Genomic DNA, 27,297 nt, shown 5'->3' on the forward strand with positions numbered 1-27,297 from the left:
CCCAGACAAGTCACGTGTACATGATTCAATGATCACCCAGGTGTTCGGTGGCACCATCCAGCCTGCCAGACACGGCCAGAAACTGAATAAAAACATTCTGTTCCCTGGCATTAATGATGATAAAACCCCACATGGCTCTAATCAGCACAAGCCTGCGTTTACAGTTGCCCCAGGGACGGAGGGAGGTGAGCGCAGAGCAGCTGGGCACATGGGAGGTTGCCTGGCGTTTCTGGCTGGTCCTGGAGAGTTGCTCTATTCAGAGGTTCTCTACTGGGGGCGGGACCGCCTTGCTAGGAGGCATCTGGAATGCGGGCAAGTATTGCTGTCATCGATACTGGGGGTCTTAGTGGAATTTAGTAAAGGGGTGGGTAGGCAGGGATGCTAAACTTCTACAACACGTGGGACAATCTTGCACCATAAAAACTTGCCCCATGTGACATGCCACTGGGGCCCCAGTTGACAAGCACAGTGAATCCAGCCCGTCAGACAAGGGCTGAATTCACATTCAGAATAACAGGCCCCAGACTCTCTTGCCTACGAGACCCCAAGCCCAGCCCCACCCCACAAAGGCCCAAATTAGTGACCCCGTCCTTCCCCCTCCTGCAGATCTGTTTCGGGGCGGGGGGGGGGGGTGCTGTAGCATTCCGTTTGCATTGTGCTTTGATTTGAATTCGTTAGCAACATTTTAAAACTCAGGAGATGTCACCACACAAATCCAGATTTCCAGCTTCTCTGCCCACCTTGGAGGATAGGGACCCCGGGCCCATGAGAGTTCCAGGCGCCAACTGTTCCCACCGAGCCAGCTTCACTCACTGCCTGGCCCCACCTAGCATCAGCGTTTGCACACCCAGCTCTCTGTAAGGTTCCAGACCTGAAGGCAAACCACAGTGAACGGCAAATGAACTTGCGCAGCCCTTCAACGGCGTGAAGGACACGATACCTTTTTCAAACCAGACCACAAGCCATGACCTCAGTCACGATGTGTGGCATGGCTGCAGGTTTTTGTAAGAACCAGCTCTCCAGAGCCCAAATCAGGACTGACTTAACTGTAAATGACATCGCCCAACTTCAAACACAAGCGTAAAAGGACTCCCCCTTTACATAACAAGGCATGATTACGGGCTCAGATTTCCAGGGACCTTCAAAGCCTGTGAGATCACAGGCTGGGCTATTCAGGCGACGGACGCACAGGCCCTGCCACATTCTAGCTTTTCAGAACAAACCCAGCTTCTCCCAGAACCAAAGCAGGGAGGCGAGAGGCGGTCCTGACACGTCAGACAGTTTGCTACAGCTCAATCAAAAGAGGCAATGAAATCAGGGAATGGATAAACAGGAACTGGGATGGCAGGTTTTATTCCAAGCCTCTGAGTGGAGGATGGCTGCATCCCATTCCTGTGTGAAACAGAGCCTGCATGCTGTTAATAAATCTAAATAGGCTTTTGATTTGGTTAATATTAAGGGCTGCCGTCGAGCGGCTTCATCTTACCGGTTCCTCTGCTGGAGCAAAATTAAATACTCATCGTGTTTCTCATCAAAGTCTGTCACCATGTCCTTAGCGTAACCCTGAAATGAAGAAACAGAGTGGTGTGATATCGGAATTCAGGGAAGCATGTACTGAGGCCCGGGTATAGCACACACTGCACAGGAGGCCGAGAGGGAGAGGCTGACCTTGACGAAGGCTCGGCTCCCCGGGTGCATCACCCTGGTGACTCAGAGCCCCACAGACCATCTGATGGCCCAGTGGGTCTTGAACATACACACAGCAACCTACGAAAAGGAGCAGGTCGATTCCCCAGCCTTGCCGCTGTTCCTTCCTCCCTTGCCCTGTAAAATCAAGGACTCTGAGAAGATTTGGGCTGTGCTGTTTTCTCCACACTCATGATTTTGCGATTTCAGTTGTCCTAACCAGATGGAATTCAGATCAGTTGTTTACGGGGGGAATCTCATTTTTCTCTTGCCATGGTGAGAGAAATGCAAGCTTATTATCAACAGCTCAGTCATTAAAAAATATATGACCCAGAGAGTGAAGACCCCTTGAAAGCATACATTTGTGGTTTCCTGCTTCCTCTTCTGGCCACAGAACTCTGGATTTCTTGGGGGAAACCATTCAGGCTCCTTTTTTTCAGTTCACTGGCTTCCTTAGATGCCCTTGAAAGTCCCTTTGGTCTCCTCTTGGCTCACATGACCTTGGTCTTGGTCTCGTCCATCAACACAGTACTTCCCCCAGCCACAATGATTCACTGGTCTAGAGATGAGCCGGGGCCTGAGCACAGCCCTTGAAAGTCAGCCCTGGGACTTTGCTAAGACTCCTGGGGAAAAAGCTGTTCTCTTTCCACTGGGCTGCTAAGGTGATGAGATGCAGACCTGGAATTGCCTGAGAATGAAGTCAAGAAAGAACACAGCAGCTCCCAGAGACGGAGATAGAGAGATTCTTAATGACATGATTTGAGCCCCTGGATCCACCCACGCCTGAAGAAGTCTCTGAACAGCTTAGTTCAGAGTCTCTGCCCTTTCTAGCCGAAAGAATTATATGTCATATACCATAACCTGACCATTAGAGATAACTCCTATTAGAATTTTTTACAGCTTTATGGGATAATAAATGTATAATAAACTATACATATTAAAAGCAACATATGTACATAACAGTAAGACCCCCATTCCAATTTGATACACATTTCTCTAGATGTTTTTCTTTGTGTATAATACACATATATTCATATTTATAAATACACACACAAACACACATTCTTTTAAACAAAAGTAGGATCATACTGTAAACACTGCTTTGCAATTTTCTATGTTTCTTAACTAACTTTTTGCCAAGGAATGGATTAAAGGGACAATATCAGCTTCATTCTAGTCACAAGTCATAGGCATCCAGTGTTAAACAGCAAGTAAGACATTTGTAATAGAAACGCAATTTGTGAAAATCCTAATGGTTATCATGGGGAGAAGAAAAAAAAGAATCTCCATCATTCTCTTCTTAGCTTTTCAAAATCTGGCTTTAACCCCATTAATCTACCAGAATTCTCCCCAAGGGTGACCCGTAACCTCTTTAAGCAAATATAATAGCTCTTCCCGACTTCATCCTTTTCGATTGCTCTGGGCTGTGGGGAGCTATTCCCACACATCCGTCCCCAAATTCCCCTCCTGTAGCTTCTGCAGTTCTGAATGAGCCTCGCTTCCCTCCTGTGCTTCCTTGGCTGCCCTTCCTCCTTGGCCTTGGACGTGGATGGTCACTGTCTCTGTCCATTTCCCCTCTCTGTGTCTTCTCCCTGTTTTCCTTTCTCCTTCCGATTACAAGGGAACGCCAGCACCCCCCTCCGATGCGGAAGCCACAGGGTCACCGCTAGCCCAGGGCTGACAGCCCAGTCCCCTTCTGGCCCCTTTCCTGTAGGATTCCAGGTTGTGGCTGTTTCCCTCTTTTGCTGTCACCCCCGCTTTTCCTCCCAGGCTCGCCTCTCTCTGGGCCACCTGGGGACAGGATGCTGTACTCTCAGTCTTCTCTCACCCTGATGTCTCTGAAGCCTCTGAGTTTTTCTGGGGCTTTCCAGCTAGCTAATCTGGCCAATCAGGAAGTAGGGAATAATAAGAAATGGCGATAACTAGGAAATCACAAGAAATTTAAATAAACTAGCAATAGGTGTTCCTATTCCTATTTCCCTGGCTTCCTGAGATGCCCGGAGATGTTTCCTTTGTCCTCCCCAGGACTGAGCCCTGCCTCACCTTGACTGTGAGAAAAGCACTGTGACCTCAGCCCTCAGGACAGCTGGTTGGTTGTGGGACACTGGGTCTGGAGAGGATTCCCAGTTCCTTCCAAAACCACACATGTACGATGAGGACAGTTAACGCAGCATTTCCATATACATGATATTCCTTTGATCTTCTCAGCAGCCCCTGGAGTGGTTATTATTACCCCATTTAAGATACAAGGAAACCCATCCCATGCATCTTCCGGGAATGTGGATCCTACTCCATGGCAATTTACATAACCATTTTGAGATATTAAAATGACCACTGATATATTATGGTATGGAATGAAATATTCAATGACATTTTCAGATGAAATATGAGACTTCAAAGAGATCTCAGCTTGGGGTGGGCTGCCCTGAGCTTTCACCTCAAACCCTCCGGGAATACATTTATCCGCCTCTGCCAGGAGGGAGATGTCATAGGAAAGATTTGAAGAGCTCAGGCACAGATCCAACCAAAGTTTTCACTAGCCCCGTGCTTCTCAAATGCTGATGTGTGCACAAATCACCTGGGGATTGTGTTGAAATGCAGGTTCTGATTCAGTGCGACTGGGAAGGGCTCAAGCAGACTCGTCTAACAAGCTCCCAGGCAATGCCTGTGGGCCACACTTTGCCAGCAAGTGCCTAGACCAGCCCAGCTTATTCCCTGCTATTCACAATATGCCCACCTCTAATCACATTGGCACTGAACTTGAGCTGTGAAGACTGTGAGCTTTGGAGTCCAGGCCTGGCTCTAAGCCACAACAGTGCTATTTGTTTCCTTATCTGTCAAATGGAGGTAATAATAGTACCTGTCTGCTTGGATTTGTCTTTCCCTCATAGGGTTAAAGGTGGGTTGGATGCAGTAACAATGAAAAGGCCGTACGTAGCACAGTACCTGGCACCTGGGTAGTTCTCAATGAAAGTTACAATTCCATCTATGGAGTTCCATTATTTAAGTGGTACTATCCTGGTCCCTCCTCACCCCCAGCCAGCTCATTGCTATCTTGATGCCTTAATCATTCAATTTCCATTCCCTCCAGCCTCCACCCGAATCCTCTCCAAGGCCCAGCTCAGCTCCCACATTCTCCACGAAGCCTTCCCCTGCCATTCTCACCCCCGCTCACTTCAACTCATTCTGAAACCCTGCAATTAGTATTAAATTATATACAATACGGGGTGAGATCGTATATAATTAAGTGCTACGTTGTAAGCCTTTAACTGTATCTATTGCTCACTCCTCACCTGGGGATTTGGAGACCTGGGGGTGAGTCCTGAACTCTGCTACTTACCTTCTCTGAGCCTCAGTTTCCTCATCTGTAAAAAAGGGGAGAGTAATAAAATCTACAGTGCAGGGCTGCTCTAAAGATTATCTAGGAGAAAAGTGGAAGTGATTTAGGATCCATTTCTTTCTTCTTATTGATTCTCCAGCCGGATTATAAATTCCTGGAGTGCAGAACCACAGGGAAGGAGGGAACCATTGTATGGGGGGCTTGGAGTCCTGACCCCTGGTCTTAGCCTCAACATCGTCCAGCGCCGTGATGACATCTGCTAAGACTGACCAAGCGCCCACCTGGTTAACCCTCACCCTGGTCAGACACCAGACACCCCCTCTCCCCAGCACGGCATATTTCACTTTGCTGAGGCTTTATTTCTCAGGCTATAAAACGGAGGTATTAATTAATATGTAAGGCATCCCACAAAGGTGGGAAAAACTCATAAAGTGCCAAGTTTATCATCACTGTGTTTCAGCAAACATTGATCAAGTGTTTACTGTGTGGCTGTTACCTATGCAATGAGGGTTTCACAAAAAACTCTGACCCAGTGTGTATCCAGATTCCAACCTGCCTGTAGGCTGCACCCAACCACCAGTCAGGGTCCTATCTGTACAACTCTGCTCCAATCCCTGTAGTGCGTGGTGTGAAGGGCACCCCCTGCTGTTGTGCACTCAGTCAAGCAACACACGCTGGCCAGGAATCCCTAATACAGGGGATGGCCCACAGCGGGTTCTGGGGACACCCATTCAATTTAATGCACAAGGGTATTTTTCTGGAAAGAGAGTCCGTAACTTTCATCAGATTACCAAGGGCACCTAAGGCCAAAGAAAGGAGACAAGTGATTACGACAAAATTTATAAAATGTGATGCTAAGGATCTGAAGGAGGGAACTGGGAAGGCTCCTGAGGGCATGGCCAGACCCAGATTTTGGGGAGTCATTTTCAAAGCCTAACTAACTTACTAACTCACATTCCCACTCCAAGTCCAATCCATCAGCAACACATAAAAATACCATGTATCCAAAATCTAACCAATTCTCCCCACCTCCCTGCTGCCATGCTGGTTCAGGACCCTTCACTGGCCTCCGGCTCCTGCCCTCAACCTCCTTGTTATAGCCGGGGGTCCTAATGAAAGGGAAGTCGAATTACGTCACTTCTCTGCTCTGGACTCTGCATGGGTCCCAGCGGCCACCAGGCCCTGACCACTGGGCTTCCACCCTCATCTCTGACCACCTCCCACCTCCTCACTCTCCTCCTCATCACTCCAGTACCCTCAACACCCAGCATGTGCCCACCTCAAGGTCTTTGACTCACAATTCCTTCCCCCAGGTAAATACCCAGATTCCTCACCTCCTTCAAGGCTTGTCTCAGCTCTTACCTTCTCGGGGAGGTCCTCCCCAGCCATCCTATTTAAAATTGCAACCTGTGCGTGCGTGCACGCGCGTGCGCGCGCACACACACACACACACACACACACACAAGCGCATGCACATGAGCACACACCCCTAACCCCTCACTAATATAATCTCTACTTTATCTTATTTCATTATGCTTTTTATTTATTGGGAAATCCCCTGCACTAGAATGGAAATTTCATGAAGGCAGGGACTGTTTTGATCACTTGTGTATTCCAAGCCCTCAGGACAGTGTCTGGCATACAACAGGCCCTAAATGAATAAATAAGGAGACATCTGAGCTGAGATTTGGAATTTGAAAGGTTTGCTGGGCAATAAGAGAAAGGCATTCCAGGCATCAGGAGCAGAGGTTTGGGGGCTGGAAAAAGCCAGAAATGTTCATGGGTTGGCCAGAAGTTGGGTTTGACTAGAGTGACGGGTGCCGAGGAGGTGCGAGTTAAGAACGGCAAATGGTCTCAGGAATCGGAACGTGATGGGAAAGCAGAGCCCCACTGCCATTGCTGTTATCCTTATCATCTTCACCCCTCATGCTGGCCCCAGAGACAGTGTAGAATTTTATCAATGGCCATATTATTAATTCTCTCTGGGGGAAAAAAAATGGAATTGAAAAGAAATGCCAAGAATCAGTTATGCTTAAAGGAGCTCAACAGAGTCTGTATTTCAGGGATCACGTATTCCTCTGAGGCCAGAATACTGGAATTCTCCTAAACAGGGTTGATTCAGCACGTGCCAGAGCCTGAGCTGCATTAACGAGCAGCTGAGCTGGGTTGGTTTCCGGGGCTGGCAGACGTTGAGGACCTGACTTTGTAGGTGTCGAGTCCCAGTGGAGGAGAACAATAACTTGGAATGGTTTAATAATGAGGCTGTGAACACACTGTGTCAGGGGCACTGCAGAGTTCACGGAGCACTTCTGCACACCTGACGTACTCCACCTGCCCTGCCCCTCCTCCCCCTCCCCACCAAGTGCCACATCCAAACTGCGTGACAATTTACGAGCAACAAGCGAATGTTCCAGGTTGCTAGAGCCCAGTCTTCAGGCCGCTTTAGTGATCATTTATGATGCCCTCCGTGGTGCTTATTGTGGGTGTCCACAATAATGCTATGCCCGGGGTCCTTATCCCCATTTTACAGAGGAGGAAACAGAGGCTTTGAAAGCGGAAGCGAGTTGCCCGAAGGCCACATCCAAGTGGAGATAGTGGACATTTGTTGTTTTTGTTGGTTTAGCATCTATTCATTTTCTTCTAGTTACATCACCTTGGTTTTCCTTTGGGAAACCACCTCTCCTCCACTCTCAATCCATGTGGTGTGGGTGGAAATAACACTGCTGGCCTCTCAAGGGCGAGCACATGACTGAGGGCTGGCCAGTCAAGGCCAGGCTAGTCTGGCTAGTCTGTCTCCCTGGCTATGTGACTGGTTTAGGACTAGGCATGTACCCAAAGCCAGGCCAACAGACTCAACCTAGGGACTGGCTGACTGCTGGAAAAGTCCTTTTCCCTCTTCTGCTGGAATTATTAGCTGATAGGAGCCGAGGGCTACTAGGCCACCAAAAGGAAGAAGTTATTTTTTTTTTAATCAACTGATTAGGTTCACTATTATGAATGTCCTTCTATGTTCCAGGAAGAGATCTATCCAAGAGTGAGGAAGCAGAATTGAGGACACAGAGAGACAGACCAGATAGAAACCAGAACGTCTTAACCATGTTTAATCCCTGTATCCAGCCCCACCTGAAGCCAGCACTATCTTGAACTTTGAAGTCACAAGAGCTAATATATTCCTTTCTTTACTCAAGCCACTTTGAAGTGTGTGTGTGTGTGAGACTCACACCTGAGTGCATTCTCGGTGGTACAGTGGTAGAATTAATACTCAGAGGTGTCTGAATCTGAGGTCTCTGCCACGTCCTAGGGCCAGAGAAGCATTTAGTAGAGAATTAAAATAATTCCTTAATGAATGTTCTCAATGATGGCCCTGAGCCCACAGAAAGCGACGATCCAAATGTATCTCACATGACAAAACTCCTACTCTTCCTTCAAAACCCACCCCAGTGTTCTCCTAGTGATTCTGATCTTTGCGTCCCAGTGCTGTGTAGTAAGTCCTTAAGGCATATTAGTTAAATGAAAAAGTATAGTTCTTGGTTTGTTTTTTTTGAGGCTTTCGCTGACATATCAGATATACTAACATCCTCAAAAGAACAACATTCCCGCATTTAGTACGCTTACATTGCAAGACCTAAAGCAACGGCTGAGACTGCCCCCTAGAGGTGGAACAAAACAACACAAACACTGAAGCAAAGATTGGAGTGTCTCATGCCCTGCGTAGATGTGGCAATAAAATCACATTCGATTTGCATACCAGATGGATAATCCAAGAAAGACTTTGGGTTATTTCTCAGATACCTATGCACCATTATTTACTGCAACCAATGTGCACCTTGAGATTCTACACTTAGTTTCAGGTTTGTAGACTATTGATGCAGATTCAGAATCTAGGGCTTCCTCCCGGTCTCCAGGACAGAGGACTCTGCATCTTTATGAAAATGTTTTTCTTCCACAGCTATCTAAAAAATCATTTTCGATACATAGCCACTAGAAAATAATTAACATTTCTTTTTATTTTCAGAAAAGTTTTCTTCTAAGACGGCAATGTGTATCATAAACTACCTTTTAGGCTGGCAAATATAGATTTTCTCTTTTTTTAATCTTGAATGAGCTTGCTTCAAAAAGGAAACTTTATATTAACATCATAAATGGAAAATCATTATCGCCTGCCATAAACAGAAGGCAAACAGAAATACGGTCCTACTGAAATAGCACATGTTTATGTGGCACCTGCAGTGCTGTGCAAGTGTGCAAACCACACACTGGGAGGCTTGGTGCCCGAAATTCCTCGTCCACACAACCCCAAGAGGCAGGCAGCGCTGACCTCATTTTTCCCAATTCTTTCCTTCACTCAGTATTTATTGAACACCTTTTCTGGACACATAGTGAGCACATCAAAGTCTCCATTATAACAGAGCTCACATTCTAGTGAGAGGAGACCGACGATAAAAAAATAAAAATAAGTAAATACATAGTATGTCAAAGGATGATCATTGCTACTGAAAATAGGAGGTAGAGGGAAACAGAGGTAGTGGGGAGGGAGGTGCTATGTTGGCCAGGGGTCAGATAAGGCCTCTGGTGAAGTGACCTTTGAGCGGAGACTAAAGGAAGCGGAGGAGGGGAAGCCCTGTGGAAATCTGGACAAAGGGGGTTTCCAGGTGGCAGGAACAGCAAATGCAAAGGCCCTGAGGTGGGGCAGAGGCCACGGTGAGGATTCTGGTCTTACCCTGAGGTGGCCAGGAGGCTAGTGGAGGATTTTGAGTAGACCTGCCATGGGCTGAGGCTGTTCGCACCCTCTACCCTGAGGGGAGCTGGGGAGGGGAGGTAGGTCTGCAGGGGCCCCCTGGAAGCCCGGTAGTGTAAACAGCCTCTGACTGTTAAGGAGGGAACGAGGCTCACCTGCTCTCGCACTCCCAGGCTGGTGCTAAGCTGATTTAGGGCGGCTGTTACCTGTCAGAGCCTCCAACCCCCCAGCACCCGTCACTTGGCCTGACAGGAGGAGAGAGGCAGCCTGGGTAGAATTTTTCCTCCGATCTCCGCCTCCACCACCTGATTTGCATCCGAGACCTTTTCCTTCTGAAGGAATGAACCTCTCACAGAGCGCCTCCCTCACCAGCACCTTACCTATCACCACCTGCCAGCAAGCTGGGCTGCCTGAGTGGCCGCTCTCCTCCCAGGGCTGCCCCCCACCCCCTGAAGAAGGGGGAGCACTCAGGGACCACCCCCCCCCCCCGCCATTGATTCAACAAAGATTCCTTCAGCTTCTCATACGAGTTGGGTGCTGGGCGAAGGGCTGGAGGCAGAGATGAATGTCATCTAGCTCCACCACCCTCCTGACCTCATTCCCACCCCTGCCCCACCCCCTCACCCCAACAGCCCTTCTGGCTGTTTCTCAGAGAGGCCCCTTCCTCCTCAGGGTAGAGGCACTTGCTCTTCCCCCTGCCTGGAAGGCTTCCTCTTGCTCCTGGGCATGTGTGGCCCTTCCTGGGGACTCTTCCGACTGCCCCTGGCCTTCTCAGCACTTCCTCTTTGAAAGTATCTGTTTGCTTGTGGTTCCCTTGTTGGGATGCCAGGCCCACAAGGGCAGGGCCGGCGTGTTTGTGGAAAGGAAGGGATGAGGAGGAAAAGAAGGACAGGGAGGCAGGAAGACAAGATCCCTGTCCTCGAAGAAGTTAGAGGAGCGGCCACTGAGAGACCCGGCTCCGAGGCCGTGCGGTAGGTGCTGTGCCGGGGGCGGTGGGTGGAGAGGACACATCCGCAGCATCGCCCGGGGCTGGGCAGGTTCTGCAGAGGAGAGGACAGGAGAGGACACTGCTGATGGCAAGGAGTTCAGAGGTGGATGGGGGAGAGCAGAGGAGGGACAGGACGAGCATCTGAGCAGGAACAGCGTGTGCAAAGGCCCAGCGCCAGGGAATCCTGGGGGCCTGTCTCGGGGCTGGGATGGAGAGTGGTCAGAGCGTGTTGCTTGATCCCAAGGGCGAGCCCTGGCTTCTGACATTCCAGCTGGTTTAAGCCTGATGAGGGGGAAAGGCTGTTTGTGCCGATGACAGGTGCTGAGTGGTGGGGAAAGCCAGGAAGGGAGTGAAACCTCCTGCTCAAGTCTGGGGCGGTGCAGTGGGGCTCAGGGCCCCCAGTTCGATGCTATCTCACACACGAGTCAAGACTTCTACCGTGTGCGATCCCGGAGGTGCAGGAAGGTAAAGGAGAGGGTTCGCCCCCATCTCCTCCCCAGCCACGTGGGACCGGGATGCTTTCCTTCCTCCCTCTGCCCCCCACGTCTCCCTCCTTCCCTCCCCCGCTCTTCAGGTTGACTGAGCACCCCTCACTGCACACAGGGACACGTTCCCTTGCCTTAGCGAATGGACCGTTAGGGAGGAAGGCTGACCGTAAGCAACGGGCCCCACCACCAAGGTACATCGTCGGCTATTTCTGCAGGTGGGTGTGTGGTGCCTTGAACGGTTTTCAGTGGGAAACAGCAGGACTGCGGCAGGGAGGTCAGGTGACGCTTCGTGGAGGGGTGACAACCGCGATGGGACGGACGAACACGTGAACTTGGAGGCGCGCAGCGGAGTGTGCGCTAAGCAAAGTGGGCGCACCTGGGAAGGCCATGTGGCGAGAGGGAGCAGAGGGTAAGAGTGAGACAGGCCGGGACCTGGAACCCTTTGCTGCAGTGCTTGCACCTGGACAAACGTCCCCTCGAGCTACAAATTACTAAGAAACTATAAGTGACTAAAAATAACTGCCTGCATGTGCAGTTGGGGCAAATTATAGACAAAAAGATACAAAAACGACCCAAAAAACCCACCTGCCACTTCTGAAGACCTGGGAGCAGGCGCAGGGTATGCGCGTGCCCCCTGCACTCAACACCACCTAAGGGATGCGCAGAACACCTAAGCCACCCCTCCGACGCGACCCCTGGACACACCCCTACCCTCACCCCATACAAGGAGCGAGCGTCCCCCCACGCTCCTCGGGGAGCCAGCAAGGGAACCTGTGACCTGCTTTCGCTCCCTTCCGCAGCTGCAGGGGCCCCCAGGAAGCCGTGCCTGAACGTCTTGTCTGGCCTCTAGTCAATTTCTGTTGCCTGGGGAAGGCCAAGAACCGTGGTCCGTATCAAGAGGGACAAGGAATGACAGAAGGGCTGGAGCAGGCGGGCAGGGGAGTAGGGGATGACACAGCACGGAGTGGGCAAGACCACCAAAGCCACGTGGGCCACAGCAGGGGGTGCTGCCCTTAACCCCAGACCAGTGGGAAGTCACGTGGGGCTGCTGGGGTAGAGGGCGGGTGTTGGAATGAGAGGCGGCGGGGAGGGGGTGCTGGGCTGCCGGGAGGAGGCTGCTGTGGGGCTTCAGACAAGAGGAGTCAGGCAGGGAGAACACATGTTCAAGGTGAGGGCGGAGGACTCGGTGATGGGCTAGAAAAAGGAGGCGAGGAAGGAAGAGGTAGTGAGGATGACTGTGCAGCTTCTGGCCTGTGTAACTGGAGGGACGATGGTGCCATTCCCGGAGAGGTCGAAGCTGGAGGAGGGGCAGGGCTGAGTTTGGTTTGGAGCAGTTATGTGGATACTCTGAGGCACCAAGAGGAGCAAGACCATGGGCTGGCATTTGGAATGGATAGGCGTGGGGTTCAAGGTTTCACGGCACAGTTGAGATGCCCCTTCCTCCCTGCTCACCCCCACCCCAGGCTGGGTTACACCCTCGCTCAGCTGCGCTCCTGAAGCATCTTCACAGACCGTTCTCTGTTGCGACACGGGTCAAAGCCCCCACGGACGTGGGCCCAGGTGTGTATAGTGGATGCTGTGCTATGGGCCCAGATCACCCCCTCACACCCCAGCTGCTGGGAGCTGTGTCCGGTCCCAGGGAGAAGCCTGTCTCGCCCCAGGTTATGTCTGATCTCTGGTACTAATTAATGACAAGGGTACAAAGACCCAGGCTCCTTGCCTCAATGGGGAATGTCTCTGAAGGGCCACCCATCCCCACAGCTCCCGGTGGGAGCAGCAAGGCCGACATCACAATTCAACTCCTCCCTCTGTCCAGTCCTGCCTCCCTCATCCTCATGGGTGTCGTTCCTGGGAACCCTCCCCAATCAGCCTCTAGCACGCACACCTCCATCCCAGAGTCTGCTTCCTGGGGACCTACGGCAATTACTTGACCATGAACTCCCAGGGCAGGGCTGAGTCTCGTTCCATCAAAGGCCACTTTGAATTGAATGGACCATCCTGACTCAGCCAGGACTTCCCACCGTGGTCCTGAATTACAACAGGACAGACCCAAGTCCCCAAAAATGAATTCCTCAGACCACGGGGCCCAATATTTAATTCTGAAACATGGTTGCCATGAAGGTGTGTGACATAGGTGCTCAGTTCCTGGGCCTTCGTTCGACAGCTAAACAGGCAGGTGGAGTGGTCAGAACTTGGCTGTGAGGTCAGACACCTGGGTAAGAATCCCACCTGGCATGTTTGAAAGGGAAATGGTACTTGTGCCTGAGTTTCTTCAGCTGTCAGACTGGGATGCCGTCCTAGTGGTGTTGTTCATAGTAGCCCGAGAATGGAAGCAACCCAACCGTCCATCAACGGACGAATGGATGAACAGGCTGTGGTGTATCCACACAATGGAATATTGTCTGGTCACAGAAAGGAATGAAGCACAGGCACATATGACAACACGGATGACCCCGAGAACATTATGCTAAGTGAAAGAAGCCAGACATAAAAGGCTACATATTGTATGATTCCATTTATATGAAATGTCCAGAATAGGCAAATCCACAGAGACAGAAAGTAAATTAGTGGTTGCCAGGGAATGAGGGGAGGGAGGAATTGGGAGTGACTGCTAACAGATACAGGGTTTCTATATGGGGTGATCTAAATGGTTTGGAATTAAATAGTGGTGATGGTTGCATAGCTTTGTGAATATCACTGAACTATACACTTTTTTTTTTCTGCCACACCACGAGGCATGCAGGATCTTAGTTCCCTGACCAGGGGTCGAACATGTGCCACCTTCAGTAGAAGCTCAGTCTTAATCACTGGACCACCAGGGAAGTACTGGAATTGTACACTTTAAAATGGTGAATTTTGTGTTACGTGCATTGTATTTCAATTTAAAAAATGCAAAAAAAGTGGAATGATGATTAAAAGCATCCACCTTGTAACACTAAACATTTAGGATATTGCCTCATATATAATACAAGCTCGATAAATGTTAGCAATGAAGAGGATGAGATGAGAAACACATCCAAGTTTCTAACTATGACGGCACAAAACCTGAACTTGGGGTTGACCCTAGACCCAGTTCCCTGAGCTAACCCTTGAAGGCATTTTATACCACAGAGTTAACACCCACCTGAAATCATGCAAAAAGAAAAGATGACGTAACATTTCAAAGGCTGCAAATTTCCTTCTCCCCTGTAGGAAGGGCAGAGCAGCTGGGTGTGGGATTCGGTCTGCCTCGGGAGCGAGGCTGCGATCATACCCTTGGAACAGGCGCCAGGCTGGTGACAAACACAACCTTGGTCGTGCACCAGCCCTTGGACGTGCTGTCAAGGGTGGCAGGCAAAGGATGCTATCAGGCTGGTGGCAGGAGAAGGGGCCCAGTGATGGAGGACTTGGTCTGCTCTAAAAAAAAATAGCATTTTTATAATGTCTTGATTGGTGTGTTTGTCAAAAGGGGATGACTTCAAGCTGGTGAGAAGGGCTAGGAATAGAAACTGGCTGACAGGGAAGAAGCCAGTCATGCAGGCTGCAGGCGAGACGGTATTTCATTTGTGCTAATCTATTTTCAGGAGGAAAGAAAGGCATTGGGAGCATCTCTCCCAGCCCCTAATGTAGCCTTTGTCCCCTCTGAATGTGGGTTCCTAAGAGCAGAACAGAGCCCACAGATTCCCTGGTCTCTCGGCCTCCTGCTCGCACCTTCCAACACATAGCCCGCCACTGTGCTTTCCTGCACAACACAGATCGCCGTGGCCTCCCTCATTAAAAACCTGCCACAGGTGGCGAGTAAGGTGACAGAGGCGCTTCGGGGAGCAATGTGGCAGTCTCCACGAAAACAAGACAAAACAAAACCCCACATAGCTTCAGTCTACTCAGACTCAGCCACTTCACTCCTTGGCATCTACAAGAAAGACTCACACAGGTGCCGGAGGAGGAATGTATAAAATGCTAATGCCCTCCATCTGGAAAACGGCTAAATAACCCACAGTCTGTCCATAACATACCGTAACAAGTTTAAAAAAAGCTGGGTTTGTTTATAACACCAACGATGGATCTCCAAAGACATAGTTCAGACAAGAGAGGCAAATGACAAGTTACAAAAGCGCATACGACATGTTCATTATGACCCCGTTTTGTTAAAATACGCTCCCAAAATATCACATCTATTTTACGGATACACTCGGGTATGTGGACGCACAGAGAAAGGTCTGGAAGGATGCATGCCAAGCTCGTGACGACAGTTACTCCAGGAGGGGAAACTGGGATTAGGGAGGGGTGGAAATTGGCACAAGGGATTGTAGGCTTATCTGGAGGGTTTAAAATATTCTCTTAAGGAAGCTGTTTTCTTGTATTACTTGCCTAACTAATGACCTCCATCCACCCTACTTCCCTTCTCAAAAAAGATAAACAAATCACTGGTTCCACATTCCAGACAGAGGCAGCCTGACATGACTTTTCCCCAGGATTCCAGACTCCCATATCCAGCTGTGGGTTTGCTCAAGGTCTTAACAGGGTTTTGGCTGGATTCCTGATCTTTCCCCCAAAACCCGCCTCCACTCTCTTTCCCATCTCAGGAGAAGACCAATCTCTCTGGTTTTCAGGCCAAAACTTAAAGTCCGTCTTGACTCCCCTCTCTCTCTTCCCCACCCATATCCTGTCCAACCACAGGTCCAAGCGGCTCCATCTTCACGATGCTCGGGGCCCGGCACCTCCTCTGCTCCTCCACTGCTGCCCCCCAAGGCCAAGCCACCGTCACCTCCACAGACTTTCTGCAGCAGCCCCTGCGGCTCTCCCCGTCTGCCCTTCCCCACTGTCACTTCTCCACACGTAGCCAGGGAGCGTATCCTGCTAAAATCTGTCAGGTCCTGGCCCTCTCACTGAAAATGCTCCCATGACTCCCCTCTCACTGAGACAAAAGCCCAAGTCCTTACAAACGGCCACAAGGCCCTACCCGACCCAGCCTCCACCCCCCCTGCCCTCGCCTCCCACCACCCTGCCCCTCATTCCCCCCATTCACCCCCATTCAGCCTCCACCCTCGGGCCTCTCGCTTCTGCTGTTTTCTCTGCCCAGAGCTCTCCCCTCCCCTCCTTTGGTCTCCGCCTGAGGACCTATGTAACACAAGCCTCCTAGCAGCCCCCACCCCACTTCCCTGCTTTATTTTTTTTCTTTTTTCTTTTTTTAAGCTCTTTATTGGCGTAGAATTGCTTTATTCTGTTGTGCCAGTTTCTGCTGTACAACAAAGTGAATCAGCTGTATTTATACATAGATCCCCATATCCCATCCCTCTTGAGCCTCCTTCCCACCCTCCCTATCCCACCCCCTAGGTCATCACCAATCATCGAGTTGATCTCCCTGTGTTATGCAGCAGCTTCCCACTAGCTACTTTACATTTGGTAGTGTGTATATGTCAATGCTACTCTCTCACTTTGTCCCAGCTTCCCCTTCACCCCCTCAACTGGTGTCCTCAAGTCCATCCTCTACATCGGCATCTTTGTTCTTGCCCTGTCACTGGGTTCATCCATACCATTTTTTTAGATTCCATATATATGAGTTAGCATACGGGATTTGTTTTTCTCTTTCTGGCCTGCTTTACTTTTTTCTGACACCGTTTACCTTTGACTCAGTGTCTGCCTCTAACCACTAGGACATAAGCAGCACGAAGGCATGGATTTGTGTCTGTTTTGTTCAGCGCAGAATCTACAGGACCCAGGGCAGTGCCTGGCACACAGCAGGTACTTGACAAATGTTTGCTAAGTGGACGCATGAAAAAGCAAACAAAGTTTCTCGATCCGGCCCAAGTCTACATCCCCAGTTTCATGACCCCATTTGCTCCCAAATACATGTGTTTTGCTTCTATCACAATGAACTAATTGCCTGCTGGTCCCTCACACTCCTGTACATCCTCGTGTGTCTGCACCTGTTCCTACCCGCCTGGCCCTTACCCCAAATCCTCTCCACTATTCAAGTTTCAATGTCATTTCCTCCTTGAAACCCTGGCCAATTCACTTTCCTCTCCCTACCCTATTGGCAAATAAAAGGCTTTCTCCTCTGGATTCCTGTACTTTCCCCATTGTTTCTGAGTTAATTAACTGGTAAAATCAATAGAATTGATTGCTCTATGCTGGCCATATGTGGTTTTCATGTATTATCTCATTAAATCATCACAACTAATGAAGTATTACCTCCATTTTACAGTTATGGAAACCGAGGCTCAGAGAGTCACCAGTGAAAAACTGGCAGAGCTGGAATCTGAATCTAGCTTTCCTGGGCTCCAAAGTCTGTGCTTATCCTCTTAAGTATCAGGTCCCTCTCAAAGCTGTGAGTTCTGTGATGGCCAGGGCTAAGGCATCTGCTGAGTCACCAAAGAAACAAGCAGACCAACCAACCCAGGGTCTCAGGGTCCTGATCTGGGACTGGACCATGGTGAGGCATAAGGTGGGTACTTGAGCTGCCCTGCCAGAGACAGGGGCCAGCCCTCACCAGCACCACCACAGGAGCCACCCTGGGACCACATGGCCCGGTGTAAGGAACAGAGCATCAACAACTCGAGCTTCAGCATCAGATAAACCAGGATTAAGTCTTGGTTTCTCTACTTACTTGCCATGTGACTCTGGGCCTCCCTTTCATTCGTAAAATGCACAAATGTCATGGGGCAGGACTCTGGACATCACCTGCCCCATGGCCACCAGGTCATAGTACTGAGACTCCTAGAGGTCATGTCCAGACAGTGTGACCCCCACCTCTTCCCAGGAGCAGGTACCTGACCCAAGCAGGGCCAATAATCCTGGGGAATTGGAACTAACAGGCTCAGGGAAGTTCTGGCTCTTTTCTTAAAAGGGGAACATGAACTCAGTTGCTGGCAGGACTATTTTCTGCCAGGTGAACTGAGAAACAGAGAAAGCTGGTTAGCAGCAAGTGAGAAGAAAGACATAGATACTGACAGATAAGAGCCATAGAGAGAGGATTTTCTGGAACCCTAGAGGGCCCCAGGCACTGGTTCACCATTCTTGACACTATTTTTCTCACCATACCACCCAGATGCATCCTGGCCCTTGGCTTCTGGGATGCACCCGCTCTTTAGAGCTTTGTAATGAAGTAATATAATCCCTGTCCTGCTAAAGCTAGATTGAGTTTATTTTTTTAAACTAAGTCCTAAGTAATACAAATACTCACCTTATAGACTTGTTATAATAAGGATAAAAATAATATATGAAAAACGCTTACCTCAGTGCCTGGCCCGTAAATAATACCCAATATACGGCTGCTAATATTATTATTATAATCAAGTCACAAGGACAGACTATTACAGGAACTGGACAAATTAATCACCTTGCCCAGTCATCTAAATTATTCTTCCCCTGAAGGGTGGCATGCCATGGGTTTCTGTCCTTGGTCCTATCCCAGGCCATAATTTTATCAATGGCCAGATTTGGCTGTTGAAGGCTGTTTATTAAGTCTGCAGATGACATTCAGATGGGTAGCACATGGAATAAACTGGATGACGGAATCTGGGTTCAGATCAATTTCCACGAGCTAAAGATGGATCAAGAACAGGGTGATAAAATGCATCACGTCCGAGGTAAAGGTCCTAAACAAGGAGAGGCACTGGAAAAGTCTGCTTGAGAGAAGTTCACAAGACAAAGGCAGGGCTTTTAGCTAATGTGTTCAGTATGAGCTAGTAGAGTGATGTGGCTGCCAGAAACTGCCACCACCACAGCAAACACAATGAGTGGGTTAGAAATTTTGTCAGGGGACTTCCCTGGTGGTGCAGTGGTTAAAACTCTGCACTCCTAATGCAGGGGGCCCAGGTTCAATCCCTGCTCAGGGAACTAGATCCCAGCTGAATCCCGCAACTAAGTTCGCATGCTGCAACTAAGGAGCCCACAAGCCACAACTAAGGAGCTCACTGGCCACAACTAAGGAGCATACATGCCACAACTAAGGAGCTAGCATGCCGCAACTAAGGAGCACGCATGCTGCAACTAAGACCCAGTGCAACTGTTGGTGGGAATGTAAATTGGTACAGCCACAATGGAAAACAGTATGGAAGTTCCTTTAAAAACTAAAAATAGAACTACCATATGACCCAGCAATCCCACTACTGGGCACATACCCTGAGAAAACCATAATCCAAAAAGAAACATGTACCACGATGTTCACTGCAGCACTATTTACAATAGCCAGGACATGGAAGCAACCTAAATGCCCATCAACAAATGAATGGATTAAGAAGAGGTGGCACACATATATAATGGAATATTAGCCATAAGAAGGAATGAAACTGAGTTATTTGTAGTGAGGCAGAAGGACCTAGAGTCTGTCATACAGAGCGAAGTAAGCCAGAAAGAGAAAAACAAATACCATATGCTAACTCATATATATGAAATCTAAAAAATGGTACTGATGAACCCAGTGACAGGGCAAGAACAAAGATGCAGATGTAGGGAATGGACTTGACACAGGGTGGGGGGTGAAGGGGAAGCTGGGACAAAGTGAGAGAATAGCATTGACATATATACACTACCAAATGCAAAATAGATAGCTAGTGGGAAGCTGCTGCATAACACAGGGAGATCACCTCGATGACTGGTGATGACCTAGAGGGGTGGGATAGGGAGGGTGGGAGGAAGTTGCGGGAGGGAGGGGATATGGGGATATATGTATAAATACAGCTGATTCACTTCGTTGTACAGCAGAAGCTGGCACAACAGTGTAAAGCAATTATATGCCAATAAAGAGCTTAAAAAAAAAAAAGACCCAGCACAACCAAATAAATAAATAAAATATTAAAAAAAAAAATTTTGTCAAGATCAGAGAGAAGAAGGGAACTAACATGTTTCAGCACCTATTGTGTGCCAGGCGCCATGTTAAACAATTGACACATTATTGCAATTGATACTTTCATTAACTTATGACGGGGGTGTTATAATCATTAGTCCCATTTGACAGGTGAGGAAACTGAGGCTTAGAGAAGTGAAGGGATTTGACCAATGTAGTAGAGAGCAGAGTTAGTATTGGAACCCAGTTCTTATTAGACAGTACACTCCATCTCCATAGCCTACACTGATCTGTTCATAGTTGGAATATTCAGTTTGGTTGAGACACAGTGTATATTTAGAGAAAGATGAAGCTGTCCAGATGAAGGTGACCACGAAGGTGAAAACTCTAACAAGAAGTCACCTTGAGATTGAATCAAGTTGGGAAGACCAAGAACAAGTTCACACATCAGCCTCTCTCACCCAAGTCCACAGAAATGACACCATTTAAAAGTCATAAGAGCACAGGAAGATAAGGAGGGGTGCTACTGGCAGATTTAAAATGTTGAGAAATTCCTGACAAATGGATGGCAGACAGAACTGGATTAATGAAAAGAAGCAGAGGCCAAATCGGAAGCTCAGAAGGACTGCTGTGATGGGGAAGGTGGTCTTGGGCTGCTCCAAACCTAGAGGCAACACAGTCTCCAGGACGAGCAGAGGGCCTAAAGTCAAAGGTCAAAGAGACTGATTGAGAATGCCTGTGGGGATGCTAGGAAGTGGCCCTTCAATCTACCCAGCTTGTAGGAGCTGTGACTGTGGGTCTCTGGGACAGAAAGGCAGGACACGTCCAGAAGGAAAAGGAAGATTCTGTGCTTAGAAGACAAACTATTATATTAGCATCACACTTCTTGTGGCAGTTTCCACCCCTCTGCCCAAAATCACTGGCAGCAAATTAGAGAGAAAAAAAATAGCATCCACAAAGAAAAAAGGAGATCATATTACATAGAAGAGCACATATTTACAAATCACCAAACGTTCCAGGAAAACTCACACCATGAAAGAGAGGGGCCAACCCAACAAATTGAGCGAACAACCAAAGAAACACAGATAACAGTGCAAGCAGAGACATTAAAAATAATTTTAATATTATCGGAGGGATGAGTGAGGATGTTGACTCCATTGAACAAGAACAACCTACTATGGAAAAGAATTAGAAATCATAAATAAAATACTTAATCGTCAAAATTTTAAAACTCAGAAGACAGTGAAGAATAGGGACTTCCCAGGTGGCACGGTGGTTAAGAATCCCCCTGCCAATGCAGGGGACACGGGTTCGATCCCTGGTCTGGGAAGATCCCACATGCCGCGGAGCAACTGAGCCCGTGAGCCACAACTACTGAGCCCATGTGCCACAATTACTGAAGCCCATGGGCCTAGAGCCCCTGCTCCACAACAAGAGAAGCCACCACAATGAGAAGCCCGTGTACTAGAAGGAAGAGTAGCTCCTGCTTATCACAACTAAAGAAAACCCATGCGCAGCTATGAAGACCCAATGCAGCCTAAAAAAAAAAAGAAAAAAAAGAAAAGGCAATGAAGAACAGCATCGATAGAGGTATAGAGAAAATTACTGAGCTGGAAGATTAGGCAGAGGTATTGCCCCCAAACACAGGAATGAGGCCAAAAAACACTGGCAAAAACAGCATAGGCTGTTAATATCCACTATTAGCAAGGTTTTAGAGAGTCAGGCATTCTCAAATATTTTTAGTAGGAGTATAAATTATCAGGTTTTTCTTATGAGGCTATTTCTAGATTTCTTGCCACGTGAGCCAAACAAATCCCTATTGTTAAGCCAAGGGTCACCAAATTATACCCCATAGGCCAAATCTGTCCCACCACCTATTTTTGTCAATAAAGTTTTACTGGAAGACAGCCACACTCATTCATGAACATATTGACTATGGCTATTTTCACACTACAATGACAGAGCTGAGTAGTTGTAACAGAGGCAGGGTGGCCTTTTACATAAAAAGTTTGCTGATCCCTGGTTTAGGCTATTGTTATTTGGGTTTCCTGTTCTTTGCAGCCAAATGCACTCCCAACTGAAACGATGACTAGAATTGTATAAACAGAAAAAAAGCCCAGAAAGATGAACATCCTATTTATAACAGATTGTTTTTAGAAAGGGGAATTCGGTTAGGGTATGTTTGAAAGACAATGTTTATTTAATGAGCAAACTTGAAATTTAAAAATAATGACAGCTAACTTAAATTATTTTAAAAATTTGCAATTTAATTTTTCTAATGAAAGATTAACTGAAAGTTTAATACCACAGTGGTAAAGAGTGAACTACTGATACATTTAAAAACATGGAGGCATCTCACAGATATGTTTAACAAAAACAAAAAACAAAAAGACAAAAAGAGTGCTTACTCTGTGAATCCACTTACATGAAGTTCAAATACAAGCAAAACTAATCTATGCTGTTAGAGCCATGAGAGCTTATGTAAGGTGCCAAAGATCACACACCGAATTAAGAGGTAGAACCAGGATGCAAACCCAAGCAGTCCGACGCGGACCCCTTCCCCGCCCTTGACCACTCTTGCCATTCATCTCTCGTGTGCCAAGCCATCTCCCAGGGCATCAACAGAGCATGAGCGGCCCAAAGAATATTTCTTGAAAGAGTTTAGGCTTCTGTATTAAAAAAATATTAGAAGGGCATTGAAGTAGTCATCCTGGGAAAAGAAATTGAGAACGTTGTCGAACTTTCCTACACTTATTTCACAGTTTTTGTTTTGAAATATGTAGTGGGGGGGACGGGGAGAGGCACATAATCACTTCATGGGCCTCTAATGGGAAGCTAGCCAACATCAGCAGCGTTTAGCTGGGGGAGGCCAGTGTCAGACGATCTTGCTTCATCAGGTGAGAAAACCGAGGCTTCCATTTATCTGGCAGTCACTGCTCCTGCCTCCCATTCACCTGCCCGGCCCTATGGTCCCAGGACCTGGGGTCCCCGTCCAGCTCTGAACAGGCAGCAGGGTCCGTGCGGAGGAGAGGGGAAGTGGCCGATGTGAGAGGCAGGGGTGTCCGAGTGGGGCTGGGCATCCCGTGTTTATCTCCCTCAACCTCGCTGAGCCCTCAGACACCTGAGAAGGAAGGACTGATAATGTCCATTTTACAGCTAGAGAAACTGAGTCTGGGAAGGGTTAAGAAATGTGCCTAAGCTCCTCCAGCTGCCTCCACTTTGCCACGGTGCACAGAACGTCCAGGATCAGCCAGGCCTGGTGCTTGCTGTCTTAATTGGGGCAGGTGGTCTCACTGCTCTGAGCTGACATTTCCTCACATGAGAGATGAGGATACTACTGCTTACCTCACCGGGAATTGTGAGCCTGGACGTGAAAGCAATTTTTAACAATTGTGCTACTTGTCTGCTTTACCACACCCACTACACAGTGGCCAGGTGGTGGACAGCGGCTGGCCTTTGCCTGCCTATCAGCCTTTCCCACTCCTTCTGGTAACTATATCCTGATGGTCCTTTGAGAAAATACCCTTTCCTTACCATGCGCTTAACGTGGGGACTCTCTTTTGTTGAAATCACCAAGAGAATGATAATAATGACAGAAAAAAGTAGAAGGGGAAGAAGCCTCCATCACTCATTCACTTACTACACGTCAGGCACCATTCAGAGCCTCCTTCCCAACCAGACGGAGTAGGCGCTGCTGTCATCCCCATTCTACATATGAAGAAACTGAGGCTCAGAGGTAGATAAGCACTTGGGTCAGTGATGAGTCAGGATTCGACCCCAGGCCGTCTGGCTCCAGCGCAGCGCCTGTGTGTTCTCCACATGCGCTATCCGGCCTCTAGGCAGTCAGCCTGGAGCTGCCAGCAGCCAGCTTACACCGAGAAGGATCAGCCTGCTGGAGAATGGCTGTATCTTGGAAGAAGGCAGAGTCAGAGGGACTGAGTCAGAGCACTTGGATCCAGCCATGCCTGATGTGGTCCATCCCTGAACTTTACAGCTAGGTGAGACAATGGATTCCCTTTTTTTGCTGACGCTGGCTTGAGAAAGGCTTCTATCACTTGAACAGAGCCTGAGAGGCACGGTTTGTGGGCCCTGATGAAGCTGAAGTCACAGGACCATCGGCGTTTATCAGACCTGGAGTAGTCTCAGAGGAAACGGAGGCCCAGGTCGGGGAGAATGGGTGTGCCGGTGGTCAGATGCGGTGACTCAGAACAGGAGCTCAGGTGGCCTGCCACTCTTACAGCCCTCATCCTACTCCTCCAGGGGTGTCCTCCAGATGGAGGACATCTCTATGGGCCCATTTTCACCCCAGAAATGGGTTCTATGGGCACATTTTCACCCCGGACACCCTTTATGTGTCATTTGCAGGAACCTCCTTCCCTTGGGTAGCATCATTTTCTTTTCTAATCCTATTCTGTACTCTATAAAGTGATTTGGTGGCGAGGGAGTAGAAAGGTAAAGGGAGACTCAGAGCAATTTCATGCCTAAGATCTGAGGATACAGAAAACTTTCACGATGCTCTGTTGAAGGGCACACTGCTTATCCAAAAACTGACTCAGGAAGAAGGAGCTGTCAACATTATCTCCTTCTGGTCACAAATTGCAGCTCTCTGATGAGTTTTTTTCCTCGAGTTTAATCTTGTGCTGGAAGCTCAGCTGATACCAGGAAGGTTTTAGACGTGTCAATCTCCTTCCTGGCATTTTATCAGAAATTGATTCTCTTTGCTTTTCGAAGCTCGCGTCTTGGCCCTGCCATTGTTTACCTTGGGTTACAGGCGCGGCACCGGCTCACACGTTTCCTGCAGCTCCCAGCCTAATTGCTGGGGTCTGGGAGTAGGCTGGTGATTCAAGGACAAGGTAATTCTCACAGGAGGGATTATGTGCTGTCCCCTTGCATGGAAGGGGTGTGGAACAATGGCCCAATCCGTGTCCTGCTTTTTCTTAGCAAGAGTTCTCATCCACCTTTGACTCAGAAGGGATTAGCTTTTTAAACAGGCCATTTTGCCCTCAATAAAATACTAATTATAATACCAGTCCTAAATTATAATACTCAACACTTATCAAGCTCCTAGTAAGTGCCAGGCACCATTCTAAGCACTTTACAGGCATCAGCTCACTGAATCCTTACCTCACCCCAGGCTGCAGCCTCTATATTATCCCTATTCTTTAGAAGAGGAAGTCAAGTCACAGACAGGATAGGTATCTTGCCGAGTGACGCCACGAGCCTTGGAATCCAGGCTATTTGGTTCCAGGGTTCACTTAGCTATGCTGCTTCTAACCCTGCCGTGTGACTCACCTGCCCTGCAGACATCAGAAGCTATTCATGTCACCAGGGCTCCCACTGTCCAAGTTCTCAAAGCTACAGAGACCGAGAACACAAGAAGCAGAAAGACTGACAAGGATAACTTCCCAACTGGGAATGCACTTGGCAGTTGGATGTAAAATGGATTTAGTTCTTCTCTGCCCAGAAATGTGAACTAAAAGGCTTCATTCCGGGAAAAGTACAGATTTGGAATGTCAGCTGTCACATCGGACAGGCTCTTGTAATGCGGCACCATTGGCTTAGATTGTCTTTTTTTCTCTCCCTTCCTTTTTTAAAGAATTTTTTTAACATTTCAAACAAAGCGGTGGAGATCTGCAAATACGGAAAGGGCCGACTCTGATTCCCCCAGGAGACTGAAGTGGCAAGAACACCAAGAACTGAAATGAAGAAAGGGGACAGTCTGCAGGCTAGTGGGGTCTGAAACCTACAAGAAGAGTCACCAGTCACACTGAACTCCTGCAACTGGCCAAGACAGGTGCTTGAAACTGAGGGCCCACGAGAGGTGGCATTCAGAAATCGAGGTGCTGGACATGCCCCCAAGTCCTTCTCAGCACAATGCCCTGCTCCCACTCCCTGCTGAGAAAAGTGGGCTAGGGAACTACAGCAGAGGCCACTGACTGCGGGAGCCTCAGCCACACTTGAATCTGGCCAGAATTCTACAAGGTGTCCTGGAACAAAAAACTCTGCCCCTCTTATACACTGTTACAAAACAAATTAGAAACATTGATTTAAAAAAGCACATCCCCTTTGAGCCATTAATTCTACTTATGAGAATTAACCTTTGGCTATTCCTGCACAAGTGCACAGAGGTACCTGCTCTAGGAATATTCTTTCCAGTACTCTTATGGTAACAGAAGACTATCGATAGCCTAGATTAGTCATTAACCAGGAACTAGTCATATATTTACGGACAGATCCACAATCCTGTATACGTCATTTTGTAATAGCAAAACCAGATCTGAACTGATATGAAATTTAAAGTCCTGATTTACCCCACTTAGTATGAATATTCATATTTTCCTGCAGATATATTAATATATTTGAATTCAGAATGCTGACCCAAGCCATACTGGGATGGTATTACTTTCTAAAGTCTAAAAAAATGAAACACATTTGGCCCCAAAGATTTCAAATGAAGGATTGCTTTTATGCATTCACAGTGGAGTACTAGGCAACCATAGAACAGAATGGGTGAGATTTGTACACACGTCCTGCTATAGAATGTTCTCCAAGACATGTTGTTAAGTAAAAAGAAAAATCTAGAACAATGTGTATTGCATGCTACCATTTTGTTAAAAGGCGGGGGGGAGGATAGCTAGAATATTTCTGGAAGGACACAAGAAATTGATTATAACGGCTGTCTCTTGGGAGGGTGACTGGAGGGGTTAATGTCAAGAGCACAGTACCCCCTCAATGCCCTTTAGTATTTATTAGCCAGGTTGATCAGACTCTCTGGCCTCGGAGCTGGGACTTCTCTTTCAACATTTGGGAGAGAGGAGCATGAAGACAACAGGTACAGGGCCCAGAGGGGAGCGGAGGTGTGTCGAGGCAGCACACGGAGAGGTTGTCCGGATAGCCCCATCCCTGGAGGCACCCTGGAGCCTGGCCTCCCTCCTTTGCTGTGTTCCCCTGAGACCCCAGTCTCCTCCTCTGCTTGTCAAGATGAAAGGTGTCTCTAGTTCTTGCACCAAAAGGCTCTGCTTAACAGCAGGAAGTGTTTGTGTGCATGCTTATGTGTGCAAAGGGAAGGCTTAACACTTTCTAGGTGGTGGAGTTAAATGACTTTTGCAGTCCTTTACAAAGTGAGCTCAGCAGAGGAGTGTGCCGTCAGGAGCATTTGCAGAATCTCCAATCAGCTGCTCGAGGAGGCAGTCCATGATCACAGAAGGCTCTCAGAGTGGTTTATGGTGGGGGCCCCAGAGCTAAACTGCCTGGGGCTCGCTTGCCTGGGGGCACACAGCCAGGAGC

The 27,297-nt window shown here is 48.3% G+C and overlaps 1 protein-coding gene and 1 non-coding gene across 8 annotated transcripts in view; one reads left to right on the forward strand and one right to left on the reverse strand.

The window, feature by feature from the left end:
- Positions 1-27,297, reverse strand: part of KATNIP (katanin interacting protein) — a 203,098-nt gene that overhangs the window by 152,732 nt on the left and 23,069 nt on the right. For 6 of the 7 annotated variants that reach the window (XM_057749980.1, XM_057749981.1, XM_057749982.1 and 3 more), the window contains one exon: positions 1,487-1,563. In XM_057749980.1, coding sequence (XP_057605963.1) covers positions 1,487-1,548 — 62 coding nt within the window. In that variant the 5' untranslated portion in view covers positions 1,549-1,563. Of the gene's footprint in view, positions 1-1,486; positions 1,564-18,561; positions 18,613-27,297 lie in introns of those variants that run through there. The other variant, XM_057749979.1, reaches the window with a different exon arrangement.
- On the forward strand, positions 18,989-19,061 carry TRNAR-CCU (transfer RNA arginine (anticodon CCU)). The gene has a single exon. It is a non-coding gene; the product is annotated as a tRNA-Arg (tRNA).

This window comes from Hippopotamus amphibius, chromosome 9 (assembly GCF_030028045.1).
Source record: "Hippopotamus amphibius kiboko isolate mHipAmp2 chromosome 9, mHipAmp2.hap2, whole genome shotgun sequence".
NCBI lineage: Eukaryota > Metazoa > Chordata > Mammalia > Artiodactyla > Hippopotamidae > Hippopotamus > Hippopotamus amphibius.